Here is a 14,168-nt window from a genome sequence, read left to right on the forward strand (position 1 = left end):
ATTACTCATCTTGCTGAATATTTTGTGGAATAGAATAGAAATAAAATGATCGAGAGATAATAAAAATTAAGATAATAAAAATTGTCATGTTGGAAAAAAACAGACACTTTAAAAGCTGTCTTTGGAGAAAATAATCGCACCATATTCTAATAACACGATTGGAACTAATTCGGGATAATTGGATGGTAAGGTAATGTCGATTTAATCTGCAAATATAACCTCATCTTCTTTTCTTTTTGAGTTACAAACTTGTTTTATGAGTAATTTGTAATGTCGCAACATTCAGCTATAGGGCACCTAACACTTTTGAGAAATTCGAAAAATTTGAAGATCCAATTATCCCAAATTAGTTCCAATCGTGTTTAATGGAATGTATAACAGCCTTCGTAAAAATTTCAGATGCCCACAACTTTGAAATAAAGACAGGCATTTTTAGGCTTCTTTAGGGCTTCTTCGGCTGTTCGCTACGTTTTGTTTTGTCTAAGATAATTTCAGAATGCACATGACTGTAGTCTGGTCCCCTGCCCCATTTATACCGCTGGCTGCGCTGTTCACGAAAATCTTGAGCATGCACCATAGAAATCAAGCCATATTTTTTGAGGTCAATTTAATTTATCCATGATGTTTATTAAAGTTTGATTTAAATATCTGGCATTACAGGTATTTAAATATCGGTCAAGTAATCCAAGCTAAAGATTTGTAATCGATTTACATCAAAGACACAATTATGTCACAAAACTTTTGTTTGGTGGCAACGAAGCTAATGAACAATGAATAGAATTTGAATGGGAACGTATTATGGAATGGGATTAAAATAGAAAATGGGATCGGGGGCGGTAAGTTACGTTTGATGAGTGAGACTGTTTCGTCTCTTCAACTCCTTGCATAGCACAGATAGCAGCTGAAAGATTCCCATGCCTGAAGCAGTTGTTACCATGTGTACAATAAACTAACAAGAGAACACAAAAACAGTAACGTAGAGGGTGTCTCAACGTCTGTCGACCTTTAACCTGAATGGACAACTTGATTTAAAGTTAATAAATCATTGTTATCTGATTCGCTGAAGCTACCACGTAATAGTAAGTATTGGTCTTCCATTTTCCCTTTTCTTGCAATTTTATCAACGCGCGTGTAAAAGATGTGTGTGCATACAAGTAAGTATTCATTCGCTTATTGCAATATTACATGCACCCAGAAACTGATCGAGATATTACATATTTACACGTACCACCCTTGAAGTTGCATTTGGTCGTACAAGTCAACAGGAAACGATTTGTTACTATCCCATAATACATGCCGGTTGCTATGGAGAGTAGACGCCAACAAACATACCTAATTTCGGATTGTTAAAACAATAATCTTTTACCTAAAACTGCTCAAAGGCATTCCACAGCAACTTTCGCATGATGGCATGAATGGAAGACCTGATCAAAGTTTTTGTGTCAGAAACAGACCAGGAACTATTCTGTTAGATAACATGCACACATTGTTGCGGGGTGTACTCTATTTACTGACCGATCATTTTGCCGATTTTTCTGTCGTCATTAATTTTGCTTCAGCTTACTCATGGAATAAAATATTTGCACAAATGGAGAACCTGTTGACTAAAGCGTGAACCTGACATTCAACAAATTTAGACAATTTCCTGTCGTTAAATCACCATATTTCGATTTCATTCAACGAAGCAGAACGACCTTTTTCTACTTCGCTAGCCAAGACATAAAGCACACATGCTAGCTCTTGAATTATGTCTTTCATTGCAGTAAAATAGTCAAATTATATGCAAATTAATTGCCCCGAAATGAAATTTGGGTATTTTTATTTTATTCTCCTCTTTCCGCATCTAGTAGAAAAACCCGGTTGATCCCGGATGTAAATTGTTGATCTCGGTTGCCGACGGTCCGATCATCTTAATATTGTTTGCACGCACATGTTTTATTTTTAGATCACCAGTTGATTTCTCAAGGGCGCTTTTGTCTAAGATATCGTGACCAGGACGTGTCTGCCACTGAAGATATAAATAATTACAGTGTTTGAGTTCAAACGCCTAGCTACGTATATATTGCCAAGCCCATTACAAGTCCAGGATCCTCAATAGCAGTCGTGAACACTGCTTCACCTCGCAACCGCGCCACCTAATTACAGAAATTATTTGTTACTCATATTAATAATACTACTACTACTAATAATAATAATAATAACAACAAAGTACATTTGTAATGCACCTAATCTCTGAACAGAGCTCTAGGCGCATTAATGATAAAATACAATATCAGAGGAAATGTTGAATCACCGGGACTGGAGACTAGCAAACGAAAAAGGTTGAACTACTGTTTAAAGAGAAAAGTCTTGAGGGAACGGCGGAAAGAAAGGGTGGAGCTGGAGTGGCGAAGGTCATAAGAAAGTTTGTTCCATAATGCAGGGGACGAGACGAGCGGCAGCATTTTCCACTCTTTGCAACTTGTCTATAAGCTGTTTAGGGCAACCAGAAAGGAGACAATTGCAATAATCTAAACGAGACAGAACAAGTGCGGAGGCCAACGTTTGAGTAGCCTGTAAAGAGAGGAAGTGACGAATAGAGCTACTTTGTCTAATTTCTAAATATTAACATATAGAAAGATCATGGCTGTTATATCCATTTGACAATTCACCAGACGTTTAGACTTTAAACATTTTACTTAATCGTCTGTTTCCCGCTTTTCTATCTTTTTCGTGTTTGTTTTGTTTTACGTTTCAGCCGGGAAGTACCTCAGTATTAAAAGCCTTTCATTATACCTGTTGATAACTCGAGGAAACTCTTGCTACATGAGCAAGAAAGAAATTATGCCCTTTTTAATTTTTTCGAAAAAACATTTAATACAAGGTGTTTTTTGGCATCTGCAAGATTATTGACCACGACGAGTAAAAATGTAATTACAGGTACAAATTTTCCGAGCGTCACAAGTTTTATAATCTGAAGGTTACGTACACCTTTGTTAGCTATTGTAACTGGTTTTACATATTTTGGAAACCGTTTAAATCTCAAAAAATGTTCACTGTAGAAAGTAACAAAACATTTCCAGTCCAGAAGTGTGGAATTTTTCATGCTTAGGGACCGTTCAGTTTTTACAGCCGGGGGGGGGGCAAAATCAAGGGGGGGGGGTTCATCGTAATTTTGGAATCCGCGAAGGGGGTCATCCCTTTTTCACTGGTAGGAAAGGGGGGGTCACCACATTCTCAAAAAACATAATACCTACAATAAAGTTCACTTTATGCCACAACAATAAATTGACTTTATGTATTACTCATGACCCTCTTAACGGGCAGACGCCTTTGGCGGCCCACTCAAATTAGGTTTATTTCGTGCAACGGCCATGATCGACCCTCTTTACCGGCGGGCCACCTTCGGCCCACTACAATAAAGTTGACTTTATGTAATGGCCCATGACCCTCTTAACCGGATGGCTGCCTTTAGTGAACCACTCCAAATAAAGTTTACTTCATACAATGTCCATGGACATAAGTTGTCTATGGAAATAAAGTTAAAAATTGCCTTACAGTCGTCCTAATTAACAGACGTTTGCATGGATGTGGCTGAGAAGTTTGTGCACTGGTATCTCTGCTACATGAATAAAGTGAGCCACGTACCGGAGTTCAAATCCAAACCGTGCGGGTTAATTTGACATATGGGTTTTGGTTATTTTTCAGCCGAGGGGGGGTCATCAATTTTGTTTGTCTTACAAAGGGGGGGTCATCTTTTTTCACGAAAAACGCAGGGGGTCTATATTTTTTGAACACCGGCGACAAGATTTTGCCGCCCCCCCCCCCGGCCGTAAAATCTGAACGGTCCCTTAATACAGCCAGAAAAGAGTATTTTAAATATTTGTTGGTCAAACATTTAAATTGTTGTTCTTGATCTGTTTCTTTTCGATAGGATGAAAAATGGGCGTATCGTGCAGTAAGAGTGTCACCGTTGTCGTTGCCGACACGTCTCACAGAGCAACACAGGTATGCACAGTTGGATAAATAACTTTCTGGCAGTATGTGTGCGTTAGCGTGGGTTGTGGTAGTAGTGTGATACAGTAGACTGTGATGTAGATTTTGTACATACATACATACATACATACATACATACATACATACATACATATATATATTATATATATATATATATATATATATATATATATATATATATATATATATATATATATATATATAATGGCAACCTCTGAACTTGGGAACAGAGTATATATATATATGTATATATATATATATATATATATATATATATATATATATATATATTATATATATATGTGTGTGTGTGTGTGTGTGTGTGTGTGTGTGTGTGTGTGTGTGTATGTGTGTGTGTGTGTGTGTGTGTGTTGTTTTCATTGTAAATGTTTTTAATCACAGTCTTTTGGGCATTGAGATTGACAGTGTTTTAAGTTGCGATTCTCATAACGATAATCTATGCAAGAAACTGTCCATAGGAGTAGGTATTTTGCGTAAGCTGCGTCCTTTAACACCTGTAAAAGTCCATTTAATAGTCTATAATGCTATTTTTCTGTCTGTAATTGATTATTGCTGCATTGTATGGGGCAATACTACAAAGATGAATCTGCAAAGAATTTATAAACTTCAAAAAAGGGCCGGTAGGGTCATACTTGGAGTTGATATCACAGTGTCAACAAAAAGTTATTTTTCACGTCTTAAATGGCTACCGATTGACCTTTGTATTGATTATTTTATGGCTGCACAAACTTTCAAAGTCCTTAAAGGTATACAGTCACCTGTAATCTAAATATGTCCAATATGGTCAAAGGGGCGTTCATTGGTATTCAAAATGCCCATGTGAGGGCGCTGTTTTGATTAGCGGCCACCCGCTGAAAATCTGTGATTGGTTCATTCAAGACAGGTACTGAACAAAGATCTTTTATCTATCGTGCAACTACCATTTGGAATATGATATTCCTCTTTCTATAAGAAACATTGAGGGTTTGCCACAGTTTAAAGCTCAGTTATGTAATTTTCTCCACGACAAATATATGAATGAAGGTTCTTCTCTGGATTAATTAGTGTTTCCATTGTCATATGCGTTATTTGAAAATATGTTTCGGGATTGTATCAATAAGTACTCACTGTTTTTTCAGTGATTATATTTATTCTCTTGCATTATAATAGTTTGTTCTCTATTTGTATAATGGTCTGTGTGAGGGCTCTGATGTAAATTACAATTATTTTTTGTAACTCAGACTATCTTCTTGAAATAAAGTATAATAAAGTATGATAATAATAATAATGATAATAATAATATATTCATATATTTATTGCGTGTGTTCAATATTGTATATATATATATATATATAATATATATATATATTGTATAGGACAAGTTCCACGTCTAGACATGCCTATGCCCTGCGGAAACGCATCGAGCACTGTACATTGCCTGAATTGACACCAAACCACTGATCTCATATATATATATATATATATATATATATATATATATATATATATATATATATATATATATATATATATATATATATATATATATATATATAATATTGCGTGTGTTCATACTATTATCTACGATGTGATGACGGAGGGTATAGCAAAGTCTGTAACTAATTATTTATTTGCATTTCTTTTGATTTTGACCAAAAAAATGACACAAAATATTCGGCTGTCAGTTGTATTCATACAGATAAACTGAAATATTCGGCAAAACCAGCACATCGGTTAGTGATGAGATGTCATATTTATATCATACGTTTTTTTTCTTTGACTATCTCTATTAAATCTTCTCCTTTTCAATCATCTCAGGCGAAGGTTTCCCGCGGAGAAACGCAAAATCAAGAAAACTCCAATTTTAGTTATTCAAAACTTAATGAAAGCAAAGTGGCATCCACCAGTCTTCACCAGCAAATGAAACATGGCGATTATGTGCAGGGATGTGAAGAGGGAGGAACATGCCTCACTTTCGAGCCAGAAACAGAAGCACAAAGTGTTGAAGATGTGGAAATATCGATTCAATTTCACGAGAAATCCCTGATAGATCTGAAAGCCAAGCATGGTGAAGATGCTGTGCACTCTGATATCGCTACCACTCTGGATAACCTTGGAAGTTCTTATCATTCCCTTGGTAAGTTTCAAATTGCTTTGCGCTTTCATCAAAAGGCTTTTAAGATGCGACAAGAAATCTACGGAGAGAGAGCATCGCATCTAGATCTTGCAGAGTCCTATGAAAATCTTGGGCTGACGTTTGTCGCCATTGGTAAGCACGATGAAGCTGTAAGCCACCATTTGAAAGCCCTGGAGATTAGGAAACATGTTCACGCCGACCGCGAGCGCCACCCCGATATCGCAGTCTCACTTCACCATCTTGGCAGAGCTTACGAATTACAAGGTAATGGTAGACTAGCCATTGACTACAACAAACAGTGTCTTGAGATGAGAAAACGTATCTATGGAGATAAGCCAAATCCATATATTGCTTCCTCTTTTAATAATCTTGGACTGGCTTACGACTGTAACGGTGACCATGACAACGCTGTCGAATGCCACAGACAGGCCATAGAGATACGAAAGAAAGTCTACGGAAAGAGCGTCGCTCACGCATCAACCGCCGTTTCCTATAGCAACCTTGGCTGTAGTTACCATGCGTTGGAGAAGTACAAAGAAGCTATAGTGAACCATGAAGAAGCTTTAAAAATCGAAAAGATAGTGTTTCGCCTTAATTCCACTCACCCTACCATTGCAACTACTTTAGTCAACTTAGGGATGGCTCACAGACATCTTGGTGACTATAAAAAGGCAGAGGAATATCTCTTAATGGCTCTTACTATCAGAAGGAAGGCTTATGATAAAACGCACCCAGAGATAATGTCATCACTGAGTGGTTTTGGTGATTTGCTCTCTATACAAGGTGATCACAAGTTAGCTGTTGGATATTACGAGCAAGCTTTGTCAGTTCATGGTAAGATCTATAATATCACAGACAGTGACAATGCTGAAAAGGTGGCGCTGCTCACAAAAATTGCCAATGCGTATAGGTCCATGGAAGACCACGATAGGGCTATCAAAAACTTTGAAGAAGCACTCACAGTAGACAGGAAATTGTCAGATTCTGGTGACAGAAAATTGAACACGGCAACTTTGTTGAACAACTTAGGAATTGAGTATACAAAGAAGACAGACTATAAAAATGCGATTAAGTTTTATCTGGAGTCACTGGACGTTGAAAGAAATAGTCGGGGTCACGATTCCACCGACGAAAGCATCGTCATAACACTTCACAATCTTGGCAACGCGTATGAATCACTATCGGATTACGACAATGCAGTAAAGTATTACCAAGAGGTACTGAAGTTATGCAGAGACGCTAATAACAATGCTTTTGACAAAGGTGTTACCCTTTTTAACCTTGGTAACATACATTACCAGATGGAAAGGTTTTCTCAAGCGATTGACATTCTGTCCGACGCATTGAAAGTGGCCGAGAAACAAACTAGCTCACCTTCTGATAATATTGCAAGTATCCTTAATAAGATTGGTCGGGCACATTTTTATTTAGAACAATATCAGGAATCCCTAAAGTTCTTTACTGATGAATATGAGATGCAAAAGAAAATATACGGTGAAGATGCGGTCAACTCAGATTTGGCAACTTCATTGAATAACCTGGCCCATGCATTTGAAGAGTTGAGGCGATACAAAGATGCTGCTGAATATTACGGCAAGTCTGTTAGAATGAGAAAGGAACTGTATGGTGAGAAAAGCTATCCAAATATAATCATACCTCTGAAGGGATTAGGAAGAATCCATATGGCTTTGAATGATCATAAACAAGCAATTACAGTTAACGAAGAAATATTAACAATGCTGAGAAGTATTCACCAGGACTTAACACATCCTGAAGTCATCACAAAACTTTCTCTCATCGGTAACTTGTACAACCAAACTGGACATCACCAGAAAGCCATAGAATTTCACCAAGAAGCTCTGAAACTGAATGAAAATGTTCATGGCCGTGATAGCCCTTCTCAAGGCACTGCGCAATGTCTGTTCAATATAGCGAAGGTTTATCATTGTATGCGTGGGTATTTAAAGGCAATGGATTATTACAGAAGAGCGTTGGTCATGTACAAAACAGTCAATGGCCAAAATACTGCATACGGTGACATTGCAGTTGTTTTGAATAATCTTGCAAATTGTTGCGGTGATGTCAAGAATCATGAACTGGCTCTTAAATACCAGTTGGAGTCATTAGAACTGCTCCAGAAAGTACATGGAGAGAACGCCACCAATGGGGACATTGCATCACTACTGGATAATATCGGTCATCGATACTCTTCACTTGGCGAATACAAGATGGCTGTTGAACAACATGATAAATCCTTACAAATGAGAAGACAGTTACACGGCGAAGACAAATCACACTCTGACATCGCTGCCTCCTTAGACAGTCTCGGTTGTGCTTACCATGCAATGGGGGAATTCAAGAAAGCTAAGAAGTATTTCTCAGAAAGTTTAAATATGCTGTTTGATATACACGGTAAGAATGCCGTGAGGCTAGACATTGCCTGTAGACTGACAAACTTGGGAGCCAGCTTTAAAGCACTCGGAAATTATGGAGAAGCACTGTCTTATTATGAAAAAGGGCTTCAGATGAAACAGGAATATTATAGTGATGATCATGCAGAAATTGCCGACACACTGGATAGCATCGGAGGTGTTTATGAAGCACTGGGCGAAGGCCAGAAAGGAGTTCAATATCACAATCAGGCTTTGAAAATGAGACAAAACCTACATGCTGATTAACCCGTCCATTTGGTATATGGGCTGCATACTATAATTTGTTATTGTCGGGCATCAATTAAACCTATCAAAAACACCTTATAGTTGTGATTCAACACCAGGCATCGTTGATTAGCTCACGTGTTCACACACGTGAGCTAATATCGCAGCGATGCCTGTCCGCCTGTTGGCCTGATATCTCAAGTATAGGGCTTATTTGATCAGAATCAAATCTTGTCCATAGATTTTGTTTGAGAACGGCAAGAACTGATTAGATTTTGGTTGGTTTGGCTTGCATATTTTGTGCTAATTTGCATAATTAGTGATTTTAGAAAAAAAACTCAGACATACATTGAGAACGGCTGCACAGAATTGGATGAGATTTGCGATCACACAGGGTCTTATTCGCCACGCAAGACATAAAGGGTAACAAAAAAGTTAACTACTATAATCTACATATTTGATGAATTTTCCTTATTGGGATCTATCTGATTTGACACGATCAAAATTGACGAAACTTGGTATGTAGATTTAAGATATTATGATTTAAAGGGAAATCGCCAGTGCGAGTTTCTTGTTTACAAACAACGTATTCTGTGCACGATATCTAGATGCACCTCATCATCATAGCTGCAATATTTAAATTACAAGATGTATATTATGACAGACATGTTTTAACTTTCATCAATCACCATCGTGCCTTGGATACAGTGTTTCATTGGTCGTATGGGTCCCATACGACTTTTTAGCGCAGTTCCAAGGACTGTATCCCTTTAACATTACTGACAGTCATTAAGCATTTTCACTTTAGCCAACTCCAAATTTGCATATTTAATAAACTTTCTTGATTAGGAATATGTATGTTTGAATTGACTTGACCAGATGTGGACAATATTTTTATATTACAAAGGCTTTTACAAAAACTATATTGGTCAAAAAGGGGAGATTTTACTGCGCATTTATAGACTTTGAAAAGGCCTTCGACAGAGTGTACAGAACTGCTGTGTTCTACAAAGTGGGTAAAGCAGGTATTAGAGGTAAAATGTTTAGGGTTTTGATGGCAATTTATGTTCAAGTAAAATCTTGTGTGCTCGTCAATGATAGTTTAACAGATTTCTTAAATTGTCTGTAAAGAGTTAGACATTGATGTATACTGTCACCTTTTTGCTTTCCTTTTACATTGGTGACTTGTATGAAGAGTTTAAGAAAGATGCATGGGTAGGTGAGTGTTCGTTGAGTTAATTGAAATTTTCTATATCCTCTTTGCTGATGATTTGGTTTTACTAGCAGAAAGTGCCATCAAACTGCAGAGACTTCTTAACCAACTTGAATTGTATTGTAGAAAAAGTCAAGCTGGGCAAAACCAGTATGTGGTTTTCAGAAATGGTGGACCGCTACGTAATTACGAAAAGTGGTTCTATAGGGGAAAACGGACGTCAGTTGTACGTATCATATTTTAAATATCTAGGTGTTGTGTTTTCTTGCTGTGGTTTATGGAGTAAAGCACAAGAGGTCTTGACAGATCGATCAAACCTCGAAAGGTCTTTTCTTGCTCTGTACTAACATCAATTACTTTAGAGACGAAGCTATTGATAAATGTTTTAAACTTTTTGACACAAAGATTCTCCCTATTTTGAGTTATTGTTGTGAAAGTTGGGGACACATTGATGGTAGGATTATTGAAACTGTTCATGTAAAATTTTGTTAGACAAAGAAGACATATCATAGATGCAGCTGCTAGAGGAAAACTTGGAAGATCAACACTCAGATCGATAAGACTGCCCAGAATGGTCAAATATTGGCTGAGGTTTTTAAAAGAGAATTCTGATAGGTATATTTACCACGCATATAATGTACAATACGTAATGGCAGAACATGGTAAAACCTGCTGGGCGACAAGTCTTAAAGGCATGGGTCAGGCGTGAGACTGTCTTGCCAGGAAATTTACTTTGTAGATTACAATTTCAATGGAAAACAAAAGGCTATGACACCTTCATAATCCTCTTACAGACTAGAACAAACTCGATCCCTGGGATCGAGTCCCCTACCTTTAAAGATATTCTTTTCTCGTATGCTTTTGCTGAGTGTTGGTTCAACCAGGGAGTACTTAAGCATTTTTTTACTTGAGCCAATTCCTAATTTGCATATTTTATTAACTTTCCTAATTAGGGATATATAAGTGGATTAACTTGATCAGACAACAATATTAAAAGTCATTTAGTATTTCACTTCAGGCAATCACTAATTTGTATATTTAATAAACTTTCTTTATTAGGGATATATATCTGGATTGACTTGACCGAAGTTGACAAAACTTGCAATCAACATTAAAGATACTAAATTAAAAGATTACTGAAAGTCGCTTAGCGTTTTTACTTCAGGTAATTCTAATTCGCATATTTACAAACTTTCCTAATTAGGGAAATATATCTGGATTGACTTGATCAAAATTGTTGGAAATTGCTCTATACATTGAAGAAATTATTATGACCAAAAGTAGGTTTAGATATTTTAGAACATCTAATTACTGTATGCATATTCCAATGGACTTTCCTAATTAGAGATAAATATCTGGATTGGCTTAACGAAAGTTGACACAACGTGCTCTGTACCTTGAAGATACTATGACATAACATTATTGAAGTCATTTAACATGTTTTATTTTAGCTAATTACTAATTTGCGTATTTAATGAGCTTTCCTAATTAGGGTTGTGTATCTGGGTTGACTTGACAAAAGTTGACGAAACTTGCTGTGTATATACTATGACATAATATTACCAAAAGTCAGTTTAGATTATATAAAACATCTTATTACTGATTTGTATATTTAACGAATATTTCTAATGAGGGATATATCGTGATTGACTTCATCAAACCCTATAAAACCTGCTATGTAACATTGAAGAAATATGATAAAATATTTAAAACATTAATGTAAGCTGTTTGGCATTTTTACATTAACAAGTTACTAATTTGCATATTTAATTGACTTTCCCAATTAGGGATATAAGATTGGTAGGACTCTAAAATAGTTTATGAAACTTACTGTGTGTATTGATGAGACAACTATGTTGTATAAGTGAAAGATATTTTGCATTTTCTTTACAGCTAATTTACCATTTGTACATGTTACGAGGTTTCACAGTTTGTCATATATAGGTTGAAGGACATGAATAAAGGCTATAACACTTGCTATACAAAACGCTGATACAATGACAGCAGTAAAAGAAAATTAGAATTTCTATTTCAACTAATTACATATTTCTATACTTAATGACCTATGGAATTAATCTGTGATGAATATTGTTCATGATGTTGATCATAACACTTTCAATGAATTTACAAATATGTGGGAAAAGTTTAAGCTCACAGACAACAGCAATATATACTGAAACACGTTAGCATTTTCAATTCATATCTGGTTTTACTTGAGAAAACACGGGTCATCGTTGATTGACATCATTGGGCCGAATGACAATGGGGCAATAATGACCGATACTGATCCCAATACAAAGTATTGTTCTTACCTGGAATCCAACATGGTATAAAACTGACTTTATGTATAGTCAGAAACACTTGACGTAATGGTTCTACTCCGGAATAAAAAGGACGCGATGCGTTCTACAGACTCAGTACGCCCAAATAATCACGTGATGCCGGTACAGACAAACCCACATGTGTACTAAAGCGTATGGAAATACACGTACGTCTACGCGTTTGCGTACATGGCTTTGTTTGTACCGTGGTCGATTCGAATTCCGTGTTTGGCCTATTGATTCGACTCTGCAGTTTTAGGACACTTTGAACAATACTGAATACGCTCTGTGGGCATCACCGATTGCGCTTCTTCTGGACAATAACGGTCATCATCGATTCCATTTGATGGGCGGCATGGAATATCAACATTAAGCTTCAATTAACGTTTAATTATTTTGGGAGACCCATGATGACTGCATTATTAAACTTTCTACTTAAAGCTGCAAAGCTGTACATATATTTATGTAGATGTGACAAAAAGACCTCTCATTTGAAGTTTTCAGAGCATTTTTAAGCAACATACAAAGAATTGCATTGTACAATTGCTAAACAAAAGGGTATTGTCAGAAAACATGAAAAAATGAGGTGAAATTCTCAAACTTCTTGATCCATAAATATGGAAATTCATACCTAGAATATTTTAATAGAAATTCACTTTTACTTTTCTAGAGATGTTAGAACTTAATTGTTTGAAATGACTGCAATACCAGAACATAAATAATAAGAAATCGCTTAAGTCAAATCGTTCTCTGAAAAATAAGCAGCATTATTTTGCTGTCGCCTCGAATCCTACGAATTCTATTGCATGGAAACTGGGCTTATTTTCAGCTTCTTAAAAGGTACATGTGAGCGTCAAAGATGTTTGAGCAGTCTGTGCAAAAGAGTCTTAGAAAGTGAGACATACTTAGATGTTTTGTTCTTTGATAGCCTAGAAATAGATTGTCCATATTCGTGATGTCTTATCATATAGTGACACTAAATCTATACCGCTCACTTGTACAAGCAGTACAAAAGTTTTTTTGTACTAAACTTGTGCTTTTACGAAGTACATATAAGAAATTTGATCAGTGTACATGTGTTATTATAATATACCCGAATTTCATTTTGCTAAAAAAATAATTGAAACTTTTGTAACGGTGAGTTGAAATGCTTTCATATGTCAAATTACATCCATACATTGGCATGCGGACTGAGTGAAAATTTCTCGGACAAGACTTCATGTATTTACAACTGTGTGCAATCTGTCTCATAGTAGCGCAGAGACGACATATTCCATCCACAAACAGATTGTAGAAACGGCAGATACTGTATAGTTAAAGAGATTGTGAATGATATCTGGAAAACAGTATACGGGATACATTACTATAGAGGAGGGATATAAATTTCGCTCAGTGTCTAATTGGGCCTTTTAACAATTACTCTAACAAAAAAGGCAGTCTGTACTAGATTGAAACATGCATTTCCTACCATTCAAGCTTCCCCATAATTGTAATCCGTACACATAGGAATTTACTGTATAACAGAGGGCAGAGGCACTTCAGAAGCTGGCACAATATACTCTAACGAAAGAAAGTCATACAGGCAGGTTATTAGTGAATGTAAGAGTGCAACCAGAGTGCATTCATAGTGTTGGTGATACTGAATTTGACATTGCAGAAAGTATTTCACGCCATGTATGCGGGTCACTTTGCCAAGTAGTAGGTTTACTCGTTATATTGAATGCATGCATTGAGTGACTGTTTACATTCACTATACAACGGAGATCACTTTAATCTTACTTTTAAATCACTGAAAATTCAAAGAACATATAATAAAATATAAACAGACAGTTGGGTATTCTTAT

General features: G+C 36.4%; 1 protein-coding gene across 1 annotated transcript; it reads left to right on the forward strand.

Moving 5' to 3' along the window:
* Nucleotides 1–1,050: 1,050 nt before the first annotated feature.
* Nucleotides 1,051–11,999, forward strand: LOC139137707 (tetratricopeptide repeat protein 28-like). Its single transcript, XM_070705943.1, has 3 exons — nucleotides 1,051–1,079; nucleotides 3,914–3,987; nucleotides 5,815–11,999. The coding sequence occupies exons 2-3, from the start codon at nucleotides 3,922–3,924 to the stop codon at nucleotides 8,809–8,811; spliced, it is 3,063 nt and encodes a 1,020-aa protein (XP_070562044.1). The 5' UTR covers nucleotides 1,051–1,079; nucleotides 3,914–3,921; the 3' UTR covers nucleotides 8,812–11,999.
* Nucleotides 12,000–14,168: the final 2,169 nt, after the last annotated feature.

This window comes from Ptychodera flava, chromosome 7 (assembly GCF_041260155.1).
Source record: "Ptychodera flava strain L36383 chromosome 7, AS_Pfla_20210202, whole genome shotgun sequence".
Classification (NCBI taxonomy): domain Eukaryota; kingdom Metazoa; phylum Hemichordata; class Enteropneusta; family Ptychoderidae; genus Ptychodera; species Ptychodera flava.